This window comes from Anser cygnoides, chromosome 4, assembly GCF_040182565.1.
Source record: "Anser cygnoides isolate HZ-2024a breed goose chromosome 4, Taihu_goose_T2T_genome, whole genome shotgun sequence".
Lineage (NCBI taxonomy): Eukaryota > Metazoa > Chordata > Aves > Anseriformes > Anatidae > Anser > Anser cygnoides.
Window position 1 is genome coordinate 14,094,227 of NC_089876.1, and position 26,213 is coordinate 14,120,439.

The window sequence follows — 26,213 nt, forward strand, 5'->3', positions numbered from 1 at the left end:
CGCACAGATCCCATGTAACAGAACAAGCAGGAAAATGGCATACAACTGTTAAGTCTTGTACAGAAAAAGCTCCATTTTAAAGACACTATTTGCAAAGACTCTGGATTCTATGTTAAATGTGGTTTCCTCTTTAAGTATAATAGTTAAATACTGTGGTCACATTAAAAGGATCTTTAGGAGGTAGCATGCTAAAAGTTTAAACTTTTCTCCCTTCAAATTAGACTACGAACAATTTCTTTAGACAGAAATTTAGATTTAATAGGAAGCAACAGAAAACAACCACTACACCATCGTGCTACTTAACTGAGCAATCCGTGTGAAATTTAAGCCTATGTCCTGTATTAAATTAATCACTGTGATGTCAGTGGGAATGTGGTGAGATATTGCAACCACCAGACTTTTGTGCTGTCAGAACCCTTCCCTACAAAGGAAAACCAAATGCAGTGTGATAAGAACCGTGACAGTGCCAGCAAACAGGGCGCTGCGCAACCCTGCCGAGCACGACACAAGGGTGCTTCGCTTCCCCCTGGTTTTCCCGTATCCCTGCGATCTCAGTCACGCAACACACGACAGACATTGAGAATACAGCAACCCTACGACGAACCCTTCTCCAGTCATCCTTCTGGTAAACACTGAACGCCTTTTAACATCAACCCGGCCTCGTCCTCCTCCACCACCACTCCCCTCGAGCCGCGCACGGTTGGTTGACAGCTGGGCGTGCGGGGCCGGGCTGCACTCCCCGCGCCTCCTCGAGGTGGCACCGCTGCGCCGGGCTCTCCTCCCAAGGGATCCCCGCGGGGCCGTGCCCGGCCGGGCCTCACGGTGCGGGCTGCGGCTCGCAGCGCGCCTGCGCCACCGCCGGCGCGCGCGGGGCGCCTCAGTAGAGTTCTACACGGCGCCGCCGGCGGGAACGGCGGCGCGGCGCTGACCAATGGGGCGGCGCGGCGCATGGCCGCCGCTGAGGTCAGTTCCGCTGCCCGTCGCCGTGGTGAGCGGAGGGCCGGGCCGAAGTAGCACTAGGAGCAGCACTAGGAGCAGCAGCACTAGAAGCAGCAGCACTAGAAGCAGCAGCAGCACTAGAAGCAGCAGCACTAGAAGCAGCAGCAGCACTAGAAGCAGCAGCAGCGGGCGGGGGGCACGGGCTCGCTGTCGCTGGGGTAAGTGCTTCGGAGGCGCCAAGGAGCGGCGCCTTCTGTGGGGAGAGGTGGAGCGGGCGCCGCGCCTGGAGCCGAGGGGAGTCCGTGAAGCGGCAGAGGAAGACAACGCTTTTATCGCCCTCCTCCCAGCCGGGGGGGGGCTCCCGCACCGCCGGGCTCCCCCGGGCGGTCCCGCGTCGCGGCTGCCAGCCTGCGTGCCCGCCTTCCTGAGGGGGAGGTCTGAAGGGGGTCCCGGCGGCGAGCGCGGGCTGCGGCCCGGCGCAGTGCTGCCCCCTGCGGGCCGCCGGCGGCGTTGCCGCGGCGCTGCGGGCGGAGCCGCCTCCCCGCCGGCGGCGGCGGCAGCGGGCGGACGGCTGCGAGGCCTTGCGGAGGATGCGCCGGCCGCCCGGTCATCCCTCACCGCCCGGGCACCGAAGCGAAGACGCTCTGTCAGCGAGACGGGCCTGGCCTCCTCGGAGGGGCAGCACCGTGTCTGCGTGGGCGGGCTGGATGCCTGAGAAAATTGGGATTTTTTTTTTTTTTTTTCGTCTTTGTTTTTTTTTGGTGGTAAGCTGGCGGGTGCTGCTGGCTCGTGGACGCCATGAGAGTGCTGTGGATTCGCCTGGACTCTAAAGCTGTTGTCCAGGTTTGGCGTCTGGGACGTTTTTCTTGAAGAAGAGAAGCTTTCGGGTTAGTAACCACGTTACTGAGCAAATTGAACATCTTGCCTTTTGTATGTAGATTTTGTTCTTTATAGTGTTTAGGCATAAGAATCTCTTAATTAAATCCGAAACTAAATTTTTTTGCTACGGAATCTATCATAAAAATATCTGACATTGGACGCTAAAGAAAAATTTGATGTATAAAATGACAGAATTCTTTTAAAAAATAATCCAGTATTATCATGGATGTAGCCTACGTGTCCTGAAGCACACGTGTAATAAAAAGAAGTCTTTTGTTACAAAGAAGACTAATGGTATTCTACAGGATTTTGCTAGTATTCTCTTCTGCATGACTACTACAATAAAAGGTTGTAGTAGTAGGTCCTTTTCTTGCAAATCCTTATATAAGTGGTTTATTTGATTAGAAATTAAATCCATAGGGATGAATTTTAGCATCTACATGAGTGTTTTGTGAACTGGGTATGGAGGAATATGTAATAGAGCTCTTTTCTCCTTCCTCTCCCATTTTCTGTAGTGTCATGCTTCCTTGCTTTGTTGCTTACAGGCCTTAAAGCATAGAACAAGGTAATACTAAATGCTAGTCAGTATGCTTTGGATATACAGAGAGATTTTTGAAATGGTTGTAATTTCTGTGAAATAGAGAGGTATGCAACATAAATTCATAAGATAATCATGCATGTAATGATAAACAACTGTATGAGCATCTCTTTGGACACTGTCTAAAGTATTGCCTTTGATATAGTAGTTACATTAGGGTGCCTTGCTTAGTTTATTGCAATAAGACCACCAAGCAGTTGAATTATATACCAGAGTCTTTTATATGTCAGGTACAGATAAAGCTAGGCCTCAGGCCTAGAGCCTCAGACCTCCATTTCAGTAGAAAACTGTGTATTTATATACTGCATTTTATATATATATATATGTATACATGCCTTTTTATGATGTCTGTAAATGTTGATACATTTTTAGAATTTTTCATCTATGCATTAGAAAAATATTTAGTTACTTTTAATCAATATTTTGCATAACTTTATACCATAAGTAGTAAACATTCTGAATGTAGTTACATTTTTTTCTGTAGAGTGAAATAACTGTATATTTTATAATAAAAGTAAGATTTAAAAACTTGGTTCGTGGTCTTTGTTCTTTCTTAATTATCTGCATTGACATTCCTCATTGATTTTGATTGAAAAGCTTGATGTGAATTTCAGATACAAAAAGCCCTACGTCTGTGTGATTAGCTGTCACTTTGAAGCAAAATGCAATTTTAAGAAGAAATAATTACAGATAAAATCTCTTTGGTGTATTTGAATAATTCGCTTTTAATACAAAATGAGTGCTTTTAATTAGTTGCAATATTATGCAATACTTGGGTCAAGCGCTTTGGATCTCTCCCAGTTGTTAGGCCTAAAGCTAGTGGCTGACAATTGTGGGTTGTTGGCTAGTCAACCCCTGTTGCTGGGTCAGTAGGACAGTTCACTCAGCTTATCAGATACAGCCAACCAATACTACATGGCTTGTATGTGGCATAGTATGGAGTTGTGAAATGCAGACAAGATAAGTTTACATGGAGATTTAAGTTTTCCCACAGAGACTCGCATTTTGCATGCTATACTCCTGGTACAGTGATGCACAGTGTCTTCTAATTCTTTTTAAACTTATTTCTCTTAGGAAATGAGTTGAATGGGTTTTTCAATACCAAAGGAGAGCTTGATTGTTGAGTGCGGTTTGTGAACTTAGTATGTGAGAGGTGTATACTTCGCTGAAGTAAGGTTTACTTATTTGATCACGTATGATAAAAACATGCTGCTTGCCACATCCATTTTGTTGATAGTAGTGTATACTTTGAGGTAAAGAAGGGAAGTAAAAGAGTGGAAAAGAAATATTTTTCTTTGAGATGATGAACAAAGTATTAATGTATTTGAAGTTAATGGAAATTTTCATAAATATAGAATAATGGGAAGATGCTAGGAATTCCTGTCTCTGACAGTGGCTGCGTCAGTGGTTTGTAATTTACTGCAGTGCAAAAACTTTGTACTGGATGGATTTGGCATAGTCAGACTGCAGAGGATGTCTATTTATGTATTTATTTTTACTTGGTGTTTGTTTTCTAACCTTTATAAAAATGTGGTATCTACTGTTTGGAATACATTTTGACTTCTGTGGATCTGTTGATCTCTATCTTGAGAAGCAAGGTTCAAGATACACTACTTAGTGTTACGTGCAAGGTGGGAATATTTCCTTTCATTAATTTTCCTTTTTTTTAATGTCATTGAATAGTAAGTGTTTGGTAGGAGTGAATAAAGTTTGGTTTAACTTCCTGTTATCCTTTTTTTCATGTGCCTCTGTTTCTTCTTCCAAGTTTTTCCAAAAACTAGGGTATCTAGAATTTCAAAGTATTTTCATAAACTTTTTTTTGTGTGAATACATTCTTGTAAAGACAGTGACTAGAACTGATTTTTGACACTCCTAGTATCTTTTATGTGATTCTTCATCAGTCCCATTCCTGCATTTCTATTCAGACTCCTTGTAGACTTTCAGGTCTTGTTCCAGTGGTATCTTTGGTTTGGTCTGTGCGCTCTGCATCTGATTGTAACTTGAAAAAATACAGTATGTATAATTTAATTAAATCTTCTGAAGCATGTCTCTGCTAACAGTTAATTACCACAATTCTTCAGGGTAATTCTCAGCCTGCCCCCTCCTCTCCCCATTCATGCTGGTATGAAGTGAATGGATGCTGGATTATTGCACTACCTTTCTGTGTGTACTTTAAAGATCTATTTTTTTGAAGTAATCAGAAAAAGCAACTAATTTCATTCCTGTATTTAATGAAAAATCAAAAACCAACACATTGCAGTGTACTTTGTTTTAGCCAAAATAGTGATAAAATGGAATGGTTTGCATCAAACCTTTCCTGATCACTGAACAGTTAATTAAAAAAAAAAAAAAAAGATTGTGGGGGGAAAAAAAAAGCTAGGTAGACAGGTAGACAGCAAGGGTGTAATTTCAGCAGCTGCTGGTCATTCAGTTCATTTTCACCTTGTACTGGGTTAGGCTGGAATGGAGTTGAATTTTTTAAGAGCTGCCTGTATTGGGCTGTGTTTCGAATTTGTGGCTAAAACAGAATTGATAACATACCAGTGTTTTGGCTGGTGTTGAACAGTGTTTGCACAATGTCAAGGCCTTTTTTTTTTTTTTTTTTCCCTTACTGCCCCCCTAGGCTCGTAGTGAGTAGACAAGGGGTGAGCAAGAGACTTGGAGGGGGCACTGCTGGGACAACTGGTTAGGACTGGCCAGGTGGGTATTTCATACCATAAAACATCCTAATATGCAATAATAACTGGAAGTAGAGGAAAAAGGGGAGAGGAGTGTTGGCTTCCAAGGTGGTTGCTGTGTGTAGACTGGCTGGGTGTTGGTCTGCTTGTGGGAGATGGTGAGTGAGTTCGTTTATGTCACTGCCTCCCCTACACTTTGCTTCTTACTTTCATCTATGACACTGTCTTTGTCTCAACCCATGAGTTTTCTTGCTCTTCTCCTGCAGTTCACTCCCCTTTCTATTCAGGGAGGGATGGGAACTGAGTGAGAGGCTGTGTGGGTGTTTGGATGCTGGTCGGGTTTAACTGACCACATGCCTCAAATGCAGTCACAGTAACTCCAGCAACATTTGAAACCTGGCTTCTAACAACACTGATTTGAACATAGTATTTGTCACAGGTCTGCATAAAAGCTTGGAGTTGGGGTTATATACCCATTTGTTTTCTCTTTCAAATATAAAACTACTTGAGTTAGAAAAGTTTAGAAAGACTACTAGCCTGTTCTCTGAGTTACCTCTGTTAAATTCTTCTAGTGCTGCCTTCTTGGGCTGAGCAGTTGAGGTCTGTCTGGTAAATTGAAGGTTTTATAAGAAGTTTGACAGTGTTTCCTGTGCTTTCTTGGTCTTTAAAGGTGGTGGATCCTTTTTCATGCTGTTCTGGAAGGTGAAGTTTACAGTGTTACAAAAAATAAGAAAACTTTCCATGTATTTTGTTTAATACTGGTTTTTGTGATCAAGGTTGTTGATGGCATAAGGTACGCAATGCTTATCTGCTGGCCAGTTTATGTGGAGTGCAGTTTCAGTATGAGCAGGTAATTGCTAACAGCAAAAAAGGCAAAGACAATATTAATCTAATTTCACCTGTCCCTTTCAAAATGCAGTTTTTTTAGTTACTTGTTAAAACTGTACAAATCATCAAAGCATCTTTGGTCTGGATGCAGCACTTGAGCTCTCCAAACTCTTGTATAATCTTTCTCCTGAAATAAAGCAGTGGATCTCTTGAATATAGGTCTACCGTATGTCTTTTGTGTCAACAAGATTCATCCCAAGTCTAAAGTTATGTTAGCAGGGGAGAACAGTCCTTCTGAGATCATCAGAAGCGTTTATTTTACTTTCCTCCTGTTATCCAGGTGCTAATGTTACCAATGTTAGATTAAAACAACCAAACAAATCAAACACAAAACTTCAGATCATGATATAGTAATGTATACTTTTCCTCTTCCTGGGAAGCTGCCGTGGATTTGTTTTTCAAGCAGGGATGTAGCTATAGCTGTCTGCACTGTAATGAGATGAGACTGCTATAGTCCTAAGTGCTACCTACTGGTGAGTTTGAGGTGTGCCACCATCCATCTGCTAGAGACTGAAAAGGCAATTATCTAACCAATTTTCTAACTTTTTGCTGTTGTTTGAGGTTACGTCAATTCATATGCTCTTTGTGTAGCCCCATCTCTAGGGTGGCATTCTTACAGCAATTAGGAATGTTAGCAGATGGAACGCAGGGAGATGCAGGAAGAACCTTCTGGATTCTTACTCATATCCAGGCAATGTAAAGGTGTTCTGGAGTGTCAAGTTCTCATTCAGGTAGTATTATAGTAGTAAGATGTTAATATGTGATCTCAGCTCTGTGAGAGGGTTTTAGAGCCCAAATCAAGCCCTATTCTCTGTAGATAGTCATGGAGAGAAACTAGATTTCAGGAGGAGAAATAGCCATCTTCTGTGTGATATATTAAAATGCAGAGGAGTCTAGAAATAACCTCAGGTTCTATACTTGAATGCAGATCTGTGCAACACTATGTCTGTAAGTAAGACTGTTTGAGTAAGAAAGGTGTTGAATAGATTTTTATTTGTTACTGTTAGCTTTGGACTTTATCTTGTTTTATTTATGTCTCAAAAAGATGCTTCATTTGTTTATTTTCCAAATTTCAATGGTGTCGTAGTTTTGGCAAAAGCTTTTAAAGCTGAGATCTTGTTCGTGTTAAATGTAGAAAAGTGACAGTAAGTACTAGAACCTGTGGGGCCAAAAGTGTTGCACAAGTGATTGTGGTGGTTTTATACTAATAATACTGTTCTTCCTCTGCCTACCATTGCATTGCTTATTTTGCTCGAATAATACATTTTCTATTATTGGGTTGGAGTGAATTATTTATGTGCTTGTCCACAAGCACATGTATGTAGAAGTGATTGTACTGATATTAATAGAAGTGAAAGTAATTAACTTATTGCAGCCACAGATTGTTTTGACCTAATTATTTTGAGAATATGTGAAGTAGAAATCATATGTTGTTATGAGTTAATGTTCAGGACTGCTTGGATCTGGAAACATTGGCATGGCTTAGAAAAGAATTTACATCTATACTTCAGGAATTTTTATGTTAACTTGGTTGTGTGTTTCTAATAATCCTTAGAGTTGGACTTGCTTTCCTTTTTCTTACTGCTATTCATAAATGAGTGACACCTATAGTGTTTTATAGTATCTTTTCCTCAGTCAAGGACTGTATATAAACTGAAATCAAATTCTGGTGCTGAGTTCTGTTACTGAGCATCTTTTTTGTTAGGCTTAAATAGGTGTTTTTAAATTGATTTTTTTTTTCACAACATGGAAGAAACTATCTAGGTTTTGTTATATATTAGATCATTTCATGAATTTACGAACAGTGAATATAAGAAAACATTAAAGGGTTATTTATTTGGATATATTTCATGTAGAGTTAATGATTGTATGTGCACAATACAATCAATGTTACATTAACAAGTTTGCATGTTGTAATTAAGCTGTAGTTCACTGTATTTTAGTGATTAGTAAATCATAACTGACTTAATCTTCTACTTTTTATTCCCTAGTGCTGCAAGTTGATTGAATAAAATTAAGGACATGGAATATAATATGGATGCAGTTCCTTGAGCACCACTTCTTCCAAAGAGCATATTTTGCAGATTGGTGGCCCGAATGAGTAATTGATAAGCAGCATACACAAGAGTAATATCAAGAAAACATTGTCTGTTACTGCTCTGTTTGACAAGACTACTGCAGAGTTGCATCTTCTCAAATGCAATTGAAGAAAATGAGGGAAATTTTACCAAGATTGTACCCTGGCCAAGTTAATGATAAAAATAATTCCTTAACTACATCCCCAAAGCAATCTTCTGAAGATAAAACAAATCCATCAAAAGGGGATGATGACCAGAACTGCCTGTACCAAGGGACTGAGGCTGAGAATAATAAGTTGTCACTGATAAACTGTATAAAATGCAGAAATGTTCAGAAAATTTCAATGCGAGATATAGAAAAGCATAAGAAACTCGGGTGGACTGAAGACAAAAATTTCATATGTAAGACATGCAGTCATATTCCACCGCCTGCTTTCCATTTTGTTCCTGAAGGTGCCAATGCTGTAGACTTTGAAAAGCATGAAAAAATATCCTCAAGTAGAAAACAGAAAACATTTAAAGTTAAAAACTTTCTGCCAGGTAAATACTACTGTGATAAGTGTAGATTTTCAACACGGGATCCTTTACAGTATAAAAAGCATATAGGTCAACATGAAGAAATTAAATTTATTTGTTCCCAATGTAATTATGTATCTTACACTAAAGGTGAATTCCAGAGACATTTGGTGAAACACACTGGAACTTTTCCTTATCAGTGTGAATACTGTGAATATGGTGCCGTTAGACATGACTATATAGTAAAACATACAAGAAGAGTACATGAAGCACCCACAAAACGGCCTTCAAATACTATCATAAACCACAAGCGAAAGAAGGCTTGCTTGCCAAGTAAAAGCACTTTATTTGAAAAGCAGAAATATGAAGAAATTCCTTTTCAAAGCGAACTTTCAAATTCATCTTCAAATATGATTTGTGAGATTCCAGAAAGAGTGACTAAAATAGTCTGTTCATCTCGTGATACAGAATGTAGCATAAATGCAACATCACTACAGGACAAAACAATATTGGAGCCATCTGAAATAAACATCTGTGAGAATCAAAGTGTGGAAGTTGAGGTTTATTCTCCAAAATCTGAGCCTTTACAACCTGGAATGCCTTTAACAGTAATTGCACCATCTGAACTTGTAGTTCCTTCTAACTGTTTAGCTCAGATAGTAGAGATTAAAATAGTGAATGGAGCTCAACAGCTGGTTCTTAAACTAATACCTATGAAAGAAGCAGCTTACAAACCTGTGAACTGTGCTGAAGAGGAACTTGAGTATCAAGGTATAGAACGATCTGTAGAAGGAAAAAAAACATCTCCTGTGATTCAAAATGAGTTACTAACCATGGAAGTGAATGTAGACAAGTTATCCAGTGTTAGTAACCAGCTTAATTTGGAGAGTACACATGACAAAAATTCTGAATGTCTTTGTTCTTCGGATTCTCAATGTTTAGACTACAATTCTGTATCTATACAGAGAGAAGATGCATCAAAATTACGCCTTCATTTGGTAAAAGGTATTGATGTGCATTCAGGTGTTGCAGAGCTTTATTCTCAGTCTCTGGTGACTAATAGTACTGAAAAAAAAAGTGATCTTAAATCCTCAAAGTGGGAAGTAGATGGAAAAAATAACTTACATTATGATTTGTATTGTTATGAAAAAGGTGCGGATATATCCCGTCCAAAATATGCCACTGTTTCTGAAGATAAAAGTTCCAAGAACGTTTCAGTAAAAGCTACTCAGGAGGGCAAAACATTCTATTCTGCTGCAGTCCTTAAACAAAAAGATACATTGCCTCTAAAGAGGGATGACAAAGAATGTAAGAATCTGGTAGTTAGCTCTGCAGAAACACATCTAACTGGTAAGGGTTTTGATAAAAAATCTGTTACATGTTCTGAAGCGGAAAAAAACTTTCATTTCACTACAACTCCACCTTGGGAGGACATGAGTTTTGGCTTTAGCAAAGTAAAGAAAGCTGAAACTATAAGTCCAAAAAACAATATTCTTCTGGAATCATTAGAACTACAGAAAATGGAAAATAAGAGCAATCCTTTTGAGGGACCTGTTATTTCATCTGTATTTTCTCTTAGTTCTGGGGCTGAAAATGTTCCAGAGGGCGTCAGATGGGATGATACAACGTGCAATAAGAAGTCAGCTACGTTGCTGTGTAGAAAGATTGCTCAGCTCATGTCTGCTGCTGAATCTAACATGAAATCTGTGCCTTTGAGATGTCAAGCTTCTAGTAAAAAGGTGCATTTCCCTCAGGAAAATTCAGCAAGCTGTGAGAGAGTCGTTCCTGCCACTGAACTGGAACAAGCTATGTCTTTCCCTCAAGTGCATGGTGGAAATAGTGTGATTAGTAGTGAAGAACACAGTAACGAGCAGCTGCTTACGTTTGCAAGAACATCTAAAAGCAGGGTAACTAAAAATTCCAATGTTGCTACTCCAGTGTTTATCCCCAAAGGGACAGTGTTGAGAGTGCTTAATGCTACTAGTAGTCAAAACTCTAAAGGAATAGAGAAGAGTGAAGTATCAGCTCCTTCTGTGTATTGCAATGAAATGCTTTTGCCTCGCCCAGTTCCTGTTAGTGTTTCTGAGAAATTTAGCAGTGATTTGCCACATTTGCCTAATCAGATTGAACCAAATGCTCAGTCTCGAAGTCTATCGCTCAGGCAAAGACCAAGGCGAGAAGCAAGTATTAAAAATAGCAAACAAAATGGTGTACCATATCAGAAAAGCAGTGATGTGAGTAAGCAAAGCAAACCCTATTCAAAAAGTCAACTAGGACCCAAAAATAAGGTAAAACAAGCAAGCTTCAGGGAACTTCCTAAGAGGAAAACAAGAACTCAGTCAGAAACCAGTTCAAGTTCTGACATGTCGTATCTATTGACAGCAAGACGTCTTCGGCTTGTCCCTCTGAGAATGAATCAGCTGATCAAATGCCCTCGTCGCAACCAGCCGGTTGTGGTATTAAACCATCCTGACGTTGACACGCCAGAGATAATTAATGTCATGAAGACTATCAACAGGTATAAAGGTCATGTCCTGAAAGTAGTTCTATCGGAAAGGACAAGTAGTTGTCTTGGTGTCAAACGTTATCGAAAGCGTCTTACTCTTCAAAATGCTGAGACAGGAAGCCAAGCAAAAAAGCAGAGTATGCTAAAAATGAAACTAAAAAAGACCCATAAAAACAATTACCAGGTGGTGGAAGCTTCACCAGCTGAAACACTTCAGTGTATGTTTAAGTGTTGGTTTTGTGGAAGAGTGTATATGGACCAAGAAGAATGGATAAGTCATGGACAAAGGCACTTGATAGAGGCAACCAAGGGTTGGGATGTTCTTTCTCTTCCAGTAAAAAATCATTAAGTGAGAGGTGTTGTTTTTTTTGTTTTGTTTTTTTTTTTTTTTTAAATCTCAATTTTAATGGGCGCCATCAATTTGTTTGGAAAGGAAGACAGGAAAAAACGTTTTACTTCGTGAGAAGGTCTCTACTGTTAGCAAAGTGGGAGAAGAGAGCAGAATTAGGAAGATACTGAGAAGCTTATAATGAGGACTAAGCACTACTTTGCACTCATGTTTGAAATTTTTATTGGAGGTCAACTTCATCTGTTCCATAAGATAAACTTGAAAAAGATTTGCTATGCAAACATTTTTCTAGTTGCCATTCTCTGTGTTAGAATAGTGTGCTGTAACTGATTTGTTCTAGGTCTGTATGAATTAAAATCTTAGACTATGGGATCTGTCTCACAGGGTTTAATTTGTTTTGTTACAGCATGCTGTTTCAGAGATTAGGCATATATGTAGTGAAAAGCACCTTCAATCTTCAGTGGGCAGCAAGCGTATATCAGTTTTTGATGGCAATTTATGTACCAAGCAGAGAAAGTAAAACTTAAGTGCAAGCACTGTTTCAGTGGAAGAAGACTACCTCCACTGACTTTCAAGGAATACAAATGTGTAAATGAAGAATCTGTGAGATCAGAGTTAATCACGCTAGGTCAAATAGCACTAAAAAGATTAATTTTTTGTAGTACTTAGTCTTTACCTAGACTGTATTGCGTAGAGATGAGAAGGAGAGCACAAGACTGTCAAGCTTTTTGTACTGGCTTTGTTCTGAGCAGGCAGAGCCAGAGATACCATCAAACTTGGACTGATAGGAGAGAGAAGCTTTTCTTAATGTGGTCTCAACAGATTGTTCTGAAATCTGAGGAATTAATAGCCAAACATAAACCCTCTAATACCGTGTGTGTGGTCTGATAGGAACACATTTGCAGAATTGGGCATTTGGTTAAAACTTTAGTCAGTAGGTTAATGCTTACTTACAGGGGAAGCTTGCTGAAGAGGAAAGACTTTTCAAAATGAAAAACAGTATTGCACAACTTTGACAGTGTTGAACCAGATTTTCAGTGCAATCTTTCATCCTTAATCTTAAAATTTTAGATGTTGCTAGAGTATATTTTTTGTAGGTGTCAATTCATACAAGCATGTGCCTAGTTACATATGTACTATAATATCTACTGACTTCAGTGCAGTATAAACATTGCTCAGTTGCGTAAACACATTTCTAAGTCAGGGCCAAATTTCAAGTTTTTACAGAAGAGGTATAGTTATTACTGTACGTGAACAATACATGTTTTTCTTCATCTCGTCAATTTTAAATCATTCTATTTTAAAATCATATAGAATGAATTATATTGAAGCACACAATTGCAATTAAAATCACCTATTACATTTTTAAAGATAAGAAGATCAATACTGACTGTAATGCTGGATGTTTATTGTATGTTTGAACTGGGACTACTCTTTTGAAAAACTGGTAGTTCCTAACTCTTCGTTTCGCTGTTCGTGCATTTTTGTAAACAGTTGAACTAAGCTGGGAATATTTTTTTATACACTCCGGCAGATTATACATTGTTTTGATAAAGTATGTATGGTATCTGTATTGAAATGTAAATATTTTAAAACTATAAAGTACATCTGACTGAGGCTTATTTTAAAAAAACAGTTAAAACATTGCTTTCCAAGCATTTTGCAATAGTGTTAAAATCCTTCAGATATTTGGTGCTTTAAGTGAGATCTTTTTCATCACACATTGAAAAATTTTGTATCATTTGTATCATAGACTAACCTATTCCACAGAACAAATTTCCTTTTGTCTGCTTTGTCAGTAATAACGAAATGACAGTTCTCATTTTGTATTCAAATGGAATTATATTTTTTTAGATGGGTACACCAGAGGGTTTTTTCACTTCATGTACTTTTATGCCAAACCTAACAGTACTATTTGCATTTTTGATTCTGAAAATAGTTTCCATTTTAAAACTTTGGCCTATCATATACAATAAATATCGAAATTGTTAACATAAGAAAAACATGGCTAAAATTCCTCCTTTGTTTAAACTCTTTCAGTCCAGGTTACTGTTTGAATTGATTTTGTTTCTGTAGAAGCTACTAAATAAAATGGCTTTGACTTTTCTTCTTAAGAGTTTTCACTGGCAAAATTAGAACATTCCTAATGAAAGCTGTAATCTTTGTGTGTGTGGAAAAAGTGTTGCTGCTCAGCATTATAAACTGTAGGTGGTTTAAGTATACTAGTAATGCTTGTCTTTAGTAAGCAACTTTGCTGTTTTACTAAACATCTACAAGGCTTTGTATGTCACTGACATGGTCTCCTATCTAAATTGTTAAGCTGTTCTATTTTCTCATGGGTTTAATTTAGAAAAAAAAAATATTTTTTTAACATGAAAACCTTCCACAAGTTAATTTATATGGTGACTATAAAAGTCTGAAAGCAGATTACATCATGCCTCTCTTCAATTTTCATGAGCTTTGCCAAACTGTACTTAGCAGCTTCTGTTCTGTTGATTTTTTGGTTCTAATGATCAGATAATGTCATGTGAAAATAATTTCCTTCGTATTTAATACTCTCAGTGGTTTGACAGAAATAATTGTAATGAATGTTCCTTTGCATTCTGATGCAACATGGAGAAATAAAAAGATTGCAAGGAAGTCAACAACCAACTGTTAAATTCATGTAGAGCTAGTCTGTGCGACTACGCAGTACATCATAAGTTGGGTTGGAATGTCATTTTCTGGGCTTTAATGCTTTTATTCTTCTTGGTCCTGTTCTGTAAGGATAAAGTACCTGAGGTTGCTTTCTTGGTGTATTCCAATTACCTCAATAAACTCAGCATGCTGAGAAAAGAAGATCATTAATGCTTTACAAAACAGCTCTAAACTTGCCTTTCATATTCGTAGGGAAAATTAGTTAAACTTCCCCAAACTCAGGTATGAATAAATTATATGTTTTTTTCTGGGAAAAAAAAATAATAAAATTCTCATCCGCTTTGATAAATGCTGGAACATTTTTAGGTGACTTTGAAACAATTCTACTGCTCCTACTGATAATTTTTATCTGTACACTTGAACATAGTGAGAATTCAAAGGGACTGCTTGCTTAATGGTCCTAACATATGTTTGAAAGTTCAAATATGGAATACAGGTATCTGTTACTTCAGTGATTGCTTTGTCCCTCCACGCTGGCCTCCAGCTGGGGAGACTGAGGGAGTGGCACACCACCAGCTCTGTTCTCAGCCCCCCCTTCCCATGCTCTTGTCCTCCACAGACAGTGCTTTGCTTCTGCCACTCTGCTGACCCTGCCTCAGGCAGCGTTAGGGGCACCTCTGGTGAGCAGGGTGGGGTGTCCTGTGGAAATCCTACCAACTATGTGGTTGTGCCTGTTGTGCTGTCAGTCCGGACAGCCAAAGCACAAAGACATGGGCAGATAGAGGGATGTGTATAAATAGCTCAGCACATTCATTCCCAAATCTTCATGTTATTATTTTATGCTGTGTAAAGCAGGAAGGTATGAAGGGAAGAAGTATGATTGCAAAAGAAGAGCCAGGCACATTTCTCCCAAGAGCAATAGTTAATCTGAGGGAGAGTCTAAAACCCAAGACCAGAGGTGGCCTGCCTAGAAAGGCAATGCCTAAGAGAATCTGAACAACCATAATGTTTATGGGTGACACTAACTTCGTTGATGACACCAAGGCAAGTGGTGCACTTGATATCCCTGTTGGGGAGGGAATTTATCAGGAGAGACCCTGACAGATGTGAGAACTGGGGCCATGTGAACCTCATGAAGTTCAGCAAGGGCATGTACAAGTTCCTGCATCTAGGTTGGCGAGATCTCCGATGTCAGTACCGGCTGGTTGTGGACGTGTAGATGTGGTGCTTAGGGACATGGTTTAGTGGTAGACTTGGCAGTGCTAGGTTAACGGTTGGACTTGATGATCTCAGAGGTTTTTTCCCACCTAAATGATTCTATGATTCTACTTAAGGTGAAGAATATGTGTTAGTTAACCAGTAAGAGTTTTCATTGCTAAAGGTAGCCTTAGAATCTGCTCCAATACCTGGGAGCATCAGCTGATACCCATTGACTTCAGTGGTTGCTGAGCAGGGCTTTTTGTTGTGCAAGTACATATGCACGCTGAATGAAAGTGTTAATCAGCGAATACTCAGACAAATAGCATTTGGTGTGTATTTTTAAAAGCAAGAATATATTTAATATGACTACAATGTGCTTTATTAGGCTTTGCTACTAACTGAGCTTCAGTGACATTTAGGTAAGCAAGACTGGTTTTCATCTTGCGTTAGCAGGTACAATGCAAGATAAGCAAATTGCTCAACCGTTGTCAAAGTATCAGGAGTCAGTCTTTTAAGACTTTTCTGTGAATTAATACAATGTGAGGCTCACTTACATCTATTGGATAAAAACAAATTGCAACAAATCAAAAATACAGTAATCTATAATCCAAGTTGGAGAGAAGTTTTTTAGGAGAGTGTTTAGAATGCTTCATAATACGAATGCTTCATCACTCAAAGGCTAATCTGGCTTTTGACGTATTTAAATAATCTATTTACATTTATACAGAAATGGGTGATGTTGAGGCAGAAAGTATCATTTGCGTAACTTGAATGGATATGTAAGGTAGCATTGTTCTCTCTGGCTTCCTGCCTTATCCTTTCCATCGATGAGTGTGATGGGAACATATTTGTAGAAGTCAATGATTTCTTTCACAGAATTAAATTTCTGGGGAAAAAGAAAAATTGTAATTATTCATTGACACTGCAAGTACTATACGTTTTTGTCAATAACATTAAAAGAATTGCAAATGACAGCATTAGAAGTAGGCAATATTTTGCGTAGAATTATGATTGGACAGAAGCTATCATAAAAGGAAACGCAATGGGATTTAATCCTCTTATTTTCTTTGTGTCTCCATCTTGTGTGATAGAAAGCAGCTGTCTGCTTGGAGCAAAAGGGAAGCATGTCTAGCCCCAGGAATGCAGTGTCACCCATAAAAGTCTGATAGCAGATGCAATGATAGGTTTTGAAAAGATGAAGCAACTCCAAGTTATTACTAACTTTATCCTATCAAAATTACTCTTAGGTTGTAGTACATGATATACTGCTGGTTTTTCTGTTTTTTGTTGTTGTTTTGTTTTGTTTGTTTTTTACATGTACCTTTTATTTTCCCATTTGATTTGCCAATTAAGTCACTATAAAATCCCTTTAATGTACGAGATCAGGAGGGTTTCAGCAGAGTTTTAATTTTGTTCCCTGCTGTGAGAAACAATGATGTCCCTTAAGCCCATTCATAAAATGATGAATATTTGGTTCGAGGTTCCTGAACTGATCAAGTTGCAACTGAACCATTCTCAAACATGTTGAGACAATCAACATGAGCTGGCAATGTGCGCTTGCAGCCCAGAAAGCCAACCATGTCCCGGGCTGCATCAAAAGAAGCGTGGCCAGCAGGGTGAGGGAGGTGATTCTCTCCCTCTACTCTGCTCTTGTGAGACCACAGCTGGAGTGCTGCATTCAGGTCTGGGGCCCCCAGCACAAGAAGGACTTGGATGTATTAGAATCAGTCCAGAGGAGGGCCATGAAGATGATCAAAGGTCTGGAGCACTCTTCTGGAGAAGAGAAGGCTCCAGGGAGAGAGATCTTATAGCGGCCTTCCAGTACCTGAAGGAGGCTTACAGGAAAGCTGGCGAGGGACTCTTTGTCAGGGAATGTAGGGATAGGACAGGGGTAATGGTTTTAAAATAAAAGAAGGGAGATTTACATCAGATATTAGGAAGAAATTCTTTCCTATGAGGGTGGTGAGGCACTGGCACAGGTTGCCCTGAGAAGCTGTGGATGCCCCATCCCTGAAGATGTTCAAGGCCAGGTTGGATGGGACTTTGAGCAACCTAGTCTAGCGGAAGGTTTCCGTGCCCATGGCAAATCATTCTATGATTCTATGAAAGCTACCCTCACCTGTCCTACTGGTGAGAATCTGTCCTTGATCTGCCATTCTGATGGTTAGCAATCCTCTACTTCTCTACGTTCCAGTCAATTCATTAGTAATCACCTTGTGCCATTGACTTTCAATTTAAATAGTACTCTTCCCTCTGTGTGTAACTTCAAAGCTTTTGCAGGTGAGACAAACTGACTTCTAACTTTAACTCTAGAGAAAAGTGATCCATTTCTGTCATGGATACGATCACGTGTCATGTGTGATCGCACCACTGTTTTTCATCTTGAGCTATTCTTTGGATTCATTGTTAAGTCACGAGAACTGTACACAGAAATGCAAGTATACTGTTACTTTAGTACTTTTAGTGCTGTTTCTAGAAGAAATGCATGGCTTATTCTATCACATTTCCTATATTCACAGGCATACTGTATACATGATAGTATCTCATGGTAATCACTGTCTTTTCCACCTGATCCATGCCCAGTTTATAACAAGAGGATCAGATGAAATCTGATTTGGCAATCTTGTATTTTTTTAAGAATCAAAATTACTTGATTCAAAGCAAATGTGCTATTTTTTTAGAAGTTTTTGTAATTTTTACTAATATAATTTTGATCCACTCTGCTAAAAACCATGTATTTTGTATGTAGCAGATTAGCAAAGTAGATAATATTTAATTAGAAAGTAGAAAATATTTAATTTTTGTGTCATGATGAGCTTTAAATGTGAGCAAAGATTTGAGTTGTTTGTCAAAAGAACTGTGTACAAGAAAAGTAGCAGTGTTATAGTTATCTCTGGATCTTTAATAATGAAAACTGACTGGAATGGGGGAAGGCAACAACCAAATAAATAGCGTTTGCTTGGAAAAATAACCCTCCCACATTATTTCATGGTTTCTGAATATCCTTTGTCCCATATTTTTCCTACTTCCTCATCTCTTTTTAAATATATTAATTCACCTTTTGTTATATGAGGGACAGACAATTAGAGAATCTGGTTGATTTTGTAGCAATAGCAGCAACAGACCATGCTGCCAGATGTATGAAGTTGTACAGATTTTAAAATTTCTACTTATCTTAACAAATTACAAAATATGCTAAAATTATAGGTATAAAGATGTATACCTGGAAAAGGAAGACTTTCTGCTTTACTTTGCAGGTGATACTTAGTCAGGATAGGTAGAAATATTATACATGCGTAGGAAATTTTCAGTTATTTAAATCAGTATTTGAGCATGGCATGTAAAATTAGGTTTCAAATTACTGTCTTGAAGTTACTTGAAACATTGAGACATACTTGAAACACCAGTATTGTAAAAGAAACTAATGAAACAGCAAAATTGTTATGTGGGGAAGTTTATAATAAATCTTTGGTGTTAAGAACTTGTGAAGTGCAACACAAAATAGACACTATACAATAAAATAGGCAAATATACAATAAAATAGACAATAGACAGAGGTCATTTTACTTACATCATCTCCTCTGAGACCTGTTCCCAGCGCATACTGTTGGCTGTCTTCTAGAAAACGTACTTTAATGTTGTATACTCTTCTTCCATAATAGACAACCAAAACATACGGTTCAGTGTTTGATTTCTTTGAACAGTCTCTAACCAAGAAAGTCTCATCCTGTATGACACAAATTATTATAGTAGTTATACCAGCAAATCCTGGTAAAAGTGTATCATAACATTTGCCTAGAGCTGGTGTTTGGGTGTTTAGTTTTAAATCTTGCAAAACTAGTTAATTTTTACAGTGCAGTGTTATACTGTATCAAGAAAATATATTTTTAAATGAAGTTCGATGGTAGGCAGTTTAGCAAAGCACTTTCTTTAAATGTAGTGAAGCTGTGTTTAAATCAATAATTTCCATGAGTCAAATATAATTAGCATACACTTTGACTGATGATAGTGAAAAGCATGGCTTTATCAACGCTGCTCTCTTGTACAATGTTAAGCTGAAATCTTTATTGAAGCTCCATGCTAGTAAATAATCTTAAAATGAGATAGCAAAAGTCAAATCAATTAAAAGAAAAAAGTTAATGAGTAACAGTAAGAAGGAAGAAAGGATAGATAATGACATTTTTTTCTTTTTAAAAAACAGTGTATGATTTTGGTTAATTTCCTTTGGATAGAATAATGATTTACGATACAAGGACATGGTCTCTAATGCTTGTTATGACCTCTTAGTTTTAAACTGTAGTGAGTCTTAAGCTGGTATGATATATATTTATACTATTGGGGTAACCTGGTTGTGTAATAAATCCTTTATGTAATTATTACAACAGTTTCAATTATAGTTTCTGTTTTTAAGGACATGCAATAACAAAAAGATACCCATGGAGTGTAACAGTGAATATAGAAATAATACTGAAAAATGACTTTGTCCACTTAACGTGTGTTCAGAGTTGACACCCATGCAGAACTACCCAGTAGGTTGTTCATATACATAAAGTTCAGTATGCAATTAAATGTTTGCATGATTGATTTTAGCAATTTCATTCAACACAGTGAAGATTTTCATACGCGTAAAGAGTTCATGAACCTAAATGTTTGTCAGAAAATGTTTCGAATTCTGTGATCTGGCTGTCTAGTTTTACTCTTTTGTAGGAAGGCCTGAGAAGAAGAAAGTTACCAGTGATGGAACTAAGATTCCAACATTAATTCCTTCAAATGACTTTATCTAATTCTGATCCATGTCATCTTGATATTTCTCATTTATGCAGTAGAGGATCAGAGGAAGGAAAAACAAAATGTCACTTTTTCAAAATTACTACTCTTGATTGTATGGAGTGTGTTCTCATATATATGGTTTTATTTTATTTTTTCTTAACTGTAACAATGTTTGAGACTAGAGTGAAAGAATATGTAAATCAGAGAATCAGAGAAGCTAAGAACCGCTGACAAATCTAAGCATCTCACAAGTTTTTAGATTCTATGCGAATAATAACAAATTATTGTCACTGTAGTAGAAACTACAGGAATTTCTGATGAGAATTGCCACACCAGGAGACCTGAACTTTTTTTTTTTTTTTTTTTTTTAAAGGATCGACAGCTAATGAAGAAACCAAGAGATGACATTAATCAAGGAATGCTATTAGTCTTATTATATCTGATTCTGTGCTTGCTGCAATCAGTAGTAGAACCCATGCTGTGGGGTGCAAGACTTTTTTCTGGCCAGAAATCAGATACAAAAAAAAAAAAAAAAGAGGGAAAAAAATGTATTTATGCATTTCAGTGAGACTGTGCTAATACTGAATAAAGCTGCTACAGTGTATTTCTACAAGAATGTTAAAAAATAGTCATTAATTCTTAAATGCATACTTTTTGGGGTTTTCACAGGTAGCTAAGGATAGGAGGTTAAAAAATCTGATTTACTTTTGAATAGCTGAAAATCACTATGCTATTCCCAGCAGATGCTATGAATAAATTGAAGTCCAAAAAATATGCCTACATTGTTGTTCTTGCTGATAGTCCTCCTGGGTGCAAAGCATTGAGCTGTAAGCCAGGATCTGGTATCAGAACTAATCCCCACACTCAGCTGTTACCAAAGGCACACCATTACTAACTGCTTCTCATTTATGCTCCTCTACACAATCACAGAGCGGCTGTATGCTTTGCTTTCCAAACTCTTTTCAGAATGGCCACTTCGGGCTAGTGTAGTCAAATTTAGATCTGATGGGAGGCCTCAAGCCATTACTCTGAATGTAATTAGAAAGAGCTCACTGAGAAACTGCCTTCTCTCTCCCATTTGCCCTGGGATCCCATACTGTATTTAAAATTATTATGCACAGAAGTATTCTAAAGAAACACTGTAAAACCCTATCAGACTGGAAGCCCAGTGGAAGAAGTTAAATGACCACAGAAAAATTAAAAACACTGGAATAACTTGATGCTAGCGCTCTTTGGCCTGGCTGTCCTCAGCAACCCTTTGCAGCTCATTCTGCTGTGGGTCTGCCAGAACACCAGGGCAGCCACCAGGACGTGCGGGACCCCTTGTGTTGTGTGGGGCCCCAGCCCTTCGAAACTCCCTGCTGGCTGTTAACCCGTGGCAGTACAGCAGCCCTCATGCTCCTGACTCCTTCAGTGACTGCAGCTCTCTGGAGACTGCAGCCGAGAGGTTTTGTGCTAAAATTGCCCTCAAAAACAGCAATCACTGCATTCTATTATATTAATAAGTAAATAAATCCAGCCCTGCACAGTTTGGGGTACTGCGGGTTGGCTGATGGGTTGGAATGTGTCTTTGACGTTTCAGCCCTGAAGGCTTGCTTTCAGTCTCTGAAGTAGTTACAAGATAAATGGATTTTATGCCTTTTGTTGACCATACCACAAACCCTTTTTAACCCCAACAGAATTATTTTTATCCACCCGCATTGCCCAGAGTGAGACGGTGAGAGCAGAGCGTCTTTCATGTAGGTCACAAGCCAGTGCCAGCTGCCCCGGCTGCTGGGCACTGCTCAGAGCGCTCTGCTCAGTGCCTCCTGCTCCCAGGAGTCATCCGTCCTTCTGCTCACCCCACGCCCTCCAGGCTGTGCTTTGCAAAACACTGAAGCATAATAATGACTGCAAAACAGCAAGATAGGCGGATGCCCATATGACTAGTAGTTAATTAGAAATAAATAAATACTGAAACATACTCCTGTCCTTAATCCTGTTGATAACGTCTGATGTGTTAATTAGCAAACTACTTGTTGGTGTATATATGTTTGGTAGTGTGGCAATTAAGAATTTTGATGTAAATTTGTTTATCAGAAATGCAATAAAATCAGTTGACAATATTTTTAACTCTTTCTATATTTTGTATCAAATCTAAATTGTTATGGATTATATAGTTAGTTTACAAAACAACAACAACAAAAAAAGTAAGCCATTGTGGACAGTTTAAAGACATATTCTCCAAGATTTTACACCACAGATTTCAAGAGAAATTGTACTTACAGTGTTCTCCTGTAACAATGCCACCTCTGCTTCATGGCGATCGTATTCTCCAATGTACCATTCATATTTGTTTAAGTCCTTAATTTTAAGATATCATAATCAGTGTTGAGAAATTAACCACAGCTGGTAGAAGCAATTCCCAGTGAAAACTGATTAAATCAAATTTGCCTTTAAAGCAAATTTATCATGGTTTATTAAAATGATTATAATGCATCTGTATCTAGAAATTGTTTTGGAAAATCTGTTTCAAATTAAACATCTAAATTCTTACCATGTTGGATTGTTTTCAGGGGTGCTGAAAGCCCACAGGTTTCAGACTATTTAATTTCTTAGAGAAATATATTTACTAGACCATATTTCTTAGTTGTGTGCGTGCTATAGAGTGATAATCCCATTTAAAAAACAACAACCCTGCCTTCATTAAGCAAAGCATTCTTTACCTTTTCAGTGGGCTGGGTAAGAGATTTCATTTCCCGTTTTACAAGTGAATGTTTTGTGAATGGTTTGTTTTCATATGATGTGCACTGTATAGGAGACGGTGACCTCTCCACTGACACATCCTCTACATTTAATGTGGTCCCTGTAAATTCAGAAGGAAAAACAGTCATATTTTTTAAACTTAAATTTTAGCTTCATTTTACCCTATCTGTTATACACAAGATAATAGCATTTACAATTTGGAATTGCAGTTTTGTGTTCTCAACCTTTAAAATTTAGAACTGTTATGACTGCTCTTCTGCTAATGCAGGACCAGTGATTTCAGATTCATGCCCCAAGAAATTTAAGATATGAGTTAGTTTTCTGATGCCTTTTAACTGACATCACTCTACAAGGTTCTCGTACCTGTAAGCACAGCAAAATATTATATGCAAATTATAATAAAATATAAAATACTAAATAAAATAATAAATACGGGGACATTTATGTTCTACAAGTGTAATTCTGCTCTGCATTTACCTTTCAAACCCCTTGCATTTGTATTGTATCCAAGCACATTAAAGCTCCTCATTTATCCCATTGCCAGATGGCATTATTTCCACCAAGCCTTAGAGGATTCAAGGCTCTGCTGTGCTGACGAATTTCAGTTTGCTCTGCAGCTTGCTGCAGTGAATAAATTTAGGGCCAGGCCTCATTTTTTGGATACGGAGAAGTGAATTTGCTCTTGCATCAAGAAAAAGGTGAAGGCAGAGCTCCCAGGCTGCACGCTCCTGCTCCCTCCTTTCCTGGTGAGGTTACGTGAGCCAACTGAGGTTGCTCAGGCAGCTGAAAAGCGTCCTCCTGAAGCAAGTGATTTGCGGTCTATATTTAATATTGCCTTTTAACAGCACAGCACCAGGGAGTGCACGGGATGGCACAGGACCACAAAGTGTGGGGTGACATGGGAAGGCTCGGGCTGGTGAGGCTGCAGTGGAAACAGCTTGAGAAAAGCTTCAAGATGTACGGTTAGGAAGCATTTTGCAGGTGCACACCATGAGAAAAAGAAATGGTTAACTGCAGAATAAAAACATCATATCCTGCCATAAAACAGAAGGCATTTTTATTTGTTTTGTGCAGTGCTGTTGGTAGAAATGAGTTAGTGACTATTGTAAGAGTAAATGAGAAAAATGTGATTATCGATGGCTTCCATCTTTTCCTTTACTTTCATAAGAGACAGTAATGTTTGCCAAAATGAAATTTCATTATGTTTTATCTGTTGCTCATGTTTTATCAGATTATTCTGCCAATACATAACATATGAAAGTTTTAAAGAAGTTCAGAGACATTCTTTTACAGAAGAATAATAGTTTTCATTGTTTCATGCATGTACCATGTGTCATGTTCTGGTTTACAGCACATTGCATTTGTGTTTAAGCCAGTAAACAATGTCCACTGATGTCAGTAGGAAAACAATCATATTCAATAGGCAATCGATCCCTTCAGAAATGAAATTACTGAGCTAATTGTGTAAAGGGTCTGTAACCAGGCATCTACAATTTTTTTCTGCAGATTGAGTCGTTAAAACACCCATATGCCACCATTCAGTTTATTAGATCCTGAAGCTGTCATTTGTGTTCACATTTCATTTTTGGTGGCTGTCCTCAGATACTTTATTTTTAAAAAGAAACCCTGCAGCTAGCACTATGTTTGCTTTGTGACTGGTGTGTTTGTTCTGTAGAATTTCTTTCTCGTATGTCAGGAAGTGGAAAATTCTCTTACACTGCTTGCCAAGAAATTAAAGAACAGTTTAGATTTTTACACAGAAAATAACTTGTTTTAAACAATAAAGGATAAAAAAATATCAATCAGAGTGAGAGAAATATATACTTACATATTGTAAAAAATACAAAGTTATTCGTACAAATCCAGTAAAGTTAATACTTTCTTTGTAAAATATTTTTTTTAATCCAAACATGGGCTTTAAAGGACCATGTAGGATAGCAGGGTTGAAGGCCACTTTTTTGTTCTGTTCTGTCCCTGTTGTTTCACAAGGGCAAGGAATTTAAGGAGATAAAGTGAGGGTGCGCTGTCCTAGAGGGCCTGCACATGAAGGACCAAAAGCAGTGGTAGGAATGGCAGGAGTTTCTGAAGCAGAGGTTGGTACAGGGAACCTAGGAAAAACAAGGAATTGTGCGTAGATGAGAGGACTGAGAGACTCCTGAGAACAGCCCAAAACAGAAGTAAAGGAGCTTACGGCACGAAGCTGAGGGAGGTGGGCTTGTTTGGCCTGACACAGGCTGAAGTCAAGGTGAATCCTTCTTTATTTGAACAAATAATACAGCCTGTATGTGCTTCCTGGTGTTCCTGGCTTTTAGCATGAATTCAGATTATGCAGCTCATGGGTTCTCAGCATGGCTTAGAGGTTTGTATTTTTGGTAGAAAGGGCATTTGCAGTGGCAGTTAAGGGAGAATACAAAAGTACAGTAAGTGTAGTCAAAGACAGTAGAAAGTTACCAGCATGGATGAGCCCTGTACTCCTTGAGGCCCCAGAGCCACTGGGTTTCCCAAGGCATGCACTCTCAAAGACTTACTTTAAAAAAAAAAAATGAGATAAAATATGAGATAACTTGGCTGGTGCACTTTTAATGACATTCAAAAAACCCAGAGACCCAGAGAATTCAAAAGACCAAGGTCATGTTATTTATATGTACTCCACTTAAGGTTTAGACACACTTCTTTGTCAATCAATCTTTTTATGAAAGACCAACATATCAGAGAGTTTCCTTTCTATAATATTTCCTCTTTAGTATATATATGTGCAAAAATCATATTTATACAACACAGTGATAAACGTTTTCTTTTCCTTACACAATTCTTATCATGAAGTTTGGCTAACAAAGGGATTTTGCTTTTCAAATGTCTGTGAACAGATGATGTTTTTATTATTTTATTTTATTTTATTTTATTTTATTTTATTTATTTTATGTTATGCTATGCTATGTTATGTTATGTTATGTTATGTTATGTTATGTTATGTCATGTTATTTTACTTTAATCCTTTCTCTTTTGGATTTAGGGAATTGCTTTTTAAAGCAAGGGTAACTTTATTGACAGGTAGGGATAAGTCAAATAGAACTTTTGGGCTAAAGGGTTAAATACAAATAAAGCCATATTTTTTTTAGAAGAGATTAGGTAGAGAGGTTGACAGACACCAGATACAATATGACACAACAGCAAAAAGCTAACACAGCTTTTAACCGTGTTTGTGGAAGCATCATCTTCCAGATTAGAGAGTGTGCCCGTCAATGTGGTGAAACCACTCCCGTGTGCTGCATTTAGTTCTGTGAGTCTCAAAAAAATACAGGGACAATGATGGGAGTGATGTTGCCATGGTTACTGGACAAGCCACACCACGGGCTGGGGCTGGGCAGGGCACCCCACAACTGCTACTTTTGGCTCCCAGTCCCTTCCCTCAGGAAACACCACGCAGCCC

General features: G+C 38.3%; 2 protein-coding genes across 4 annotated transcripts in view; one reads left to right on the top strand and one right to left on the bottom strand.

The window, feature by feature from the left end:
• The first annotated feature begins 812 nt into the window (after positions 1 to 812).
• ZNF518B (zinc finger protein 518B) lies at positions 813 to 22,158 on the top strand. Of its 3 annotated transcripts, XM_066995646.1 has the most exons (3): positions 813 to 1,157; positions 7,974 to 11,094; positions 20,412 to 22,158. In XM_066995646.1, the coding sequence occupies exons 2-3, from the start codon at positions 8,180 to 8,182 to the stop codon at positions 20,422 to 20,424; spliced, it is 2,928 nt and encodes a 975-aa protein (XP_066851747.1). In that variant the 5' UTR covers positions 813 to 1,157; positions 7,974 to 8,179; the 3' UTR covers positions 20,425 to 22,158. The 3 variants fall into 3 exon arrangements, with proteins under 3 accessions (XP_066851747.1, XP_047903038.2, XP_047903034.2); XM_048047081.2 differs by lacking the exon at positions 20,412 to 22,158 and having other exon boundaries at positions 815 to 1,157; positions 7,974 to 14,079; XM_048047077.2 differs by lacking the exons at positions 813 to 1,157; positions 20,412 to 22,158 and adding an exon at positions 1,169 to 1,826 and having other exon boundaries at positions 7,974 to 14,079.
• CLNK (cytokine dependent hematopoietic cell linker) overlaps positions 16,006 to 26,213 on the bottom strand; it is a 50,380-nt gene continuing 40,172 nt past the window's right edge. Inside the window, exons 15-18 of the mRNA XM_048047111.2 lie at positions 22,744 to 22,883; positions 22,304 to 22,381; positions 18,840 to 18,995; positions 16,006 to 16,154 (exon numbers count right to left, since the gene is read on the bottom strand). Of these exons, the coding sequence (XP_047903068.2) occupies positions 16,023 to 16,154; positions 18,840 to 18,995; positions 22,304 to 22,381; positions 22,744 to 22,883 (506 nt within the window). The 3' untranslated portion in view covers positions 16,006 to 16,022. The remainder of the gene's footprint in view (positions 16,155 to 18,839; positions 18,996 to 22,303; positions 22,382 to 22,743; positions 22,884 to 26,213) is intronic.

Coding starts and splice junctions, on each gene's coding strand:
- ZNF518B (XM_048047081.2), top strand. CDS start 8,180: ATGCAATTGAAGAAAATGAGGGAAATTTTACCAAGATTGTACCCTGGC.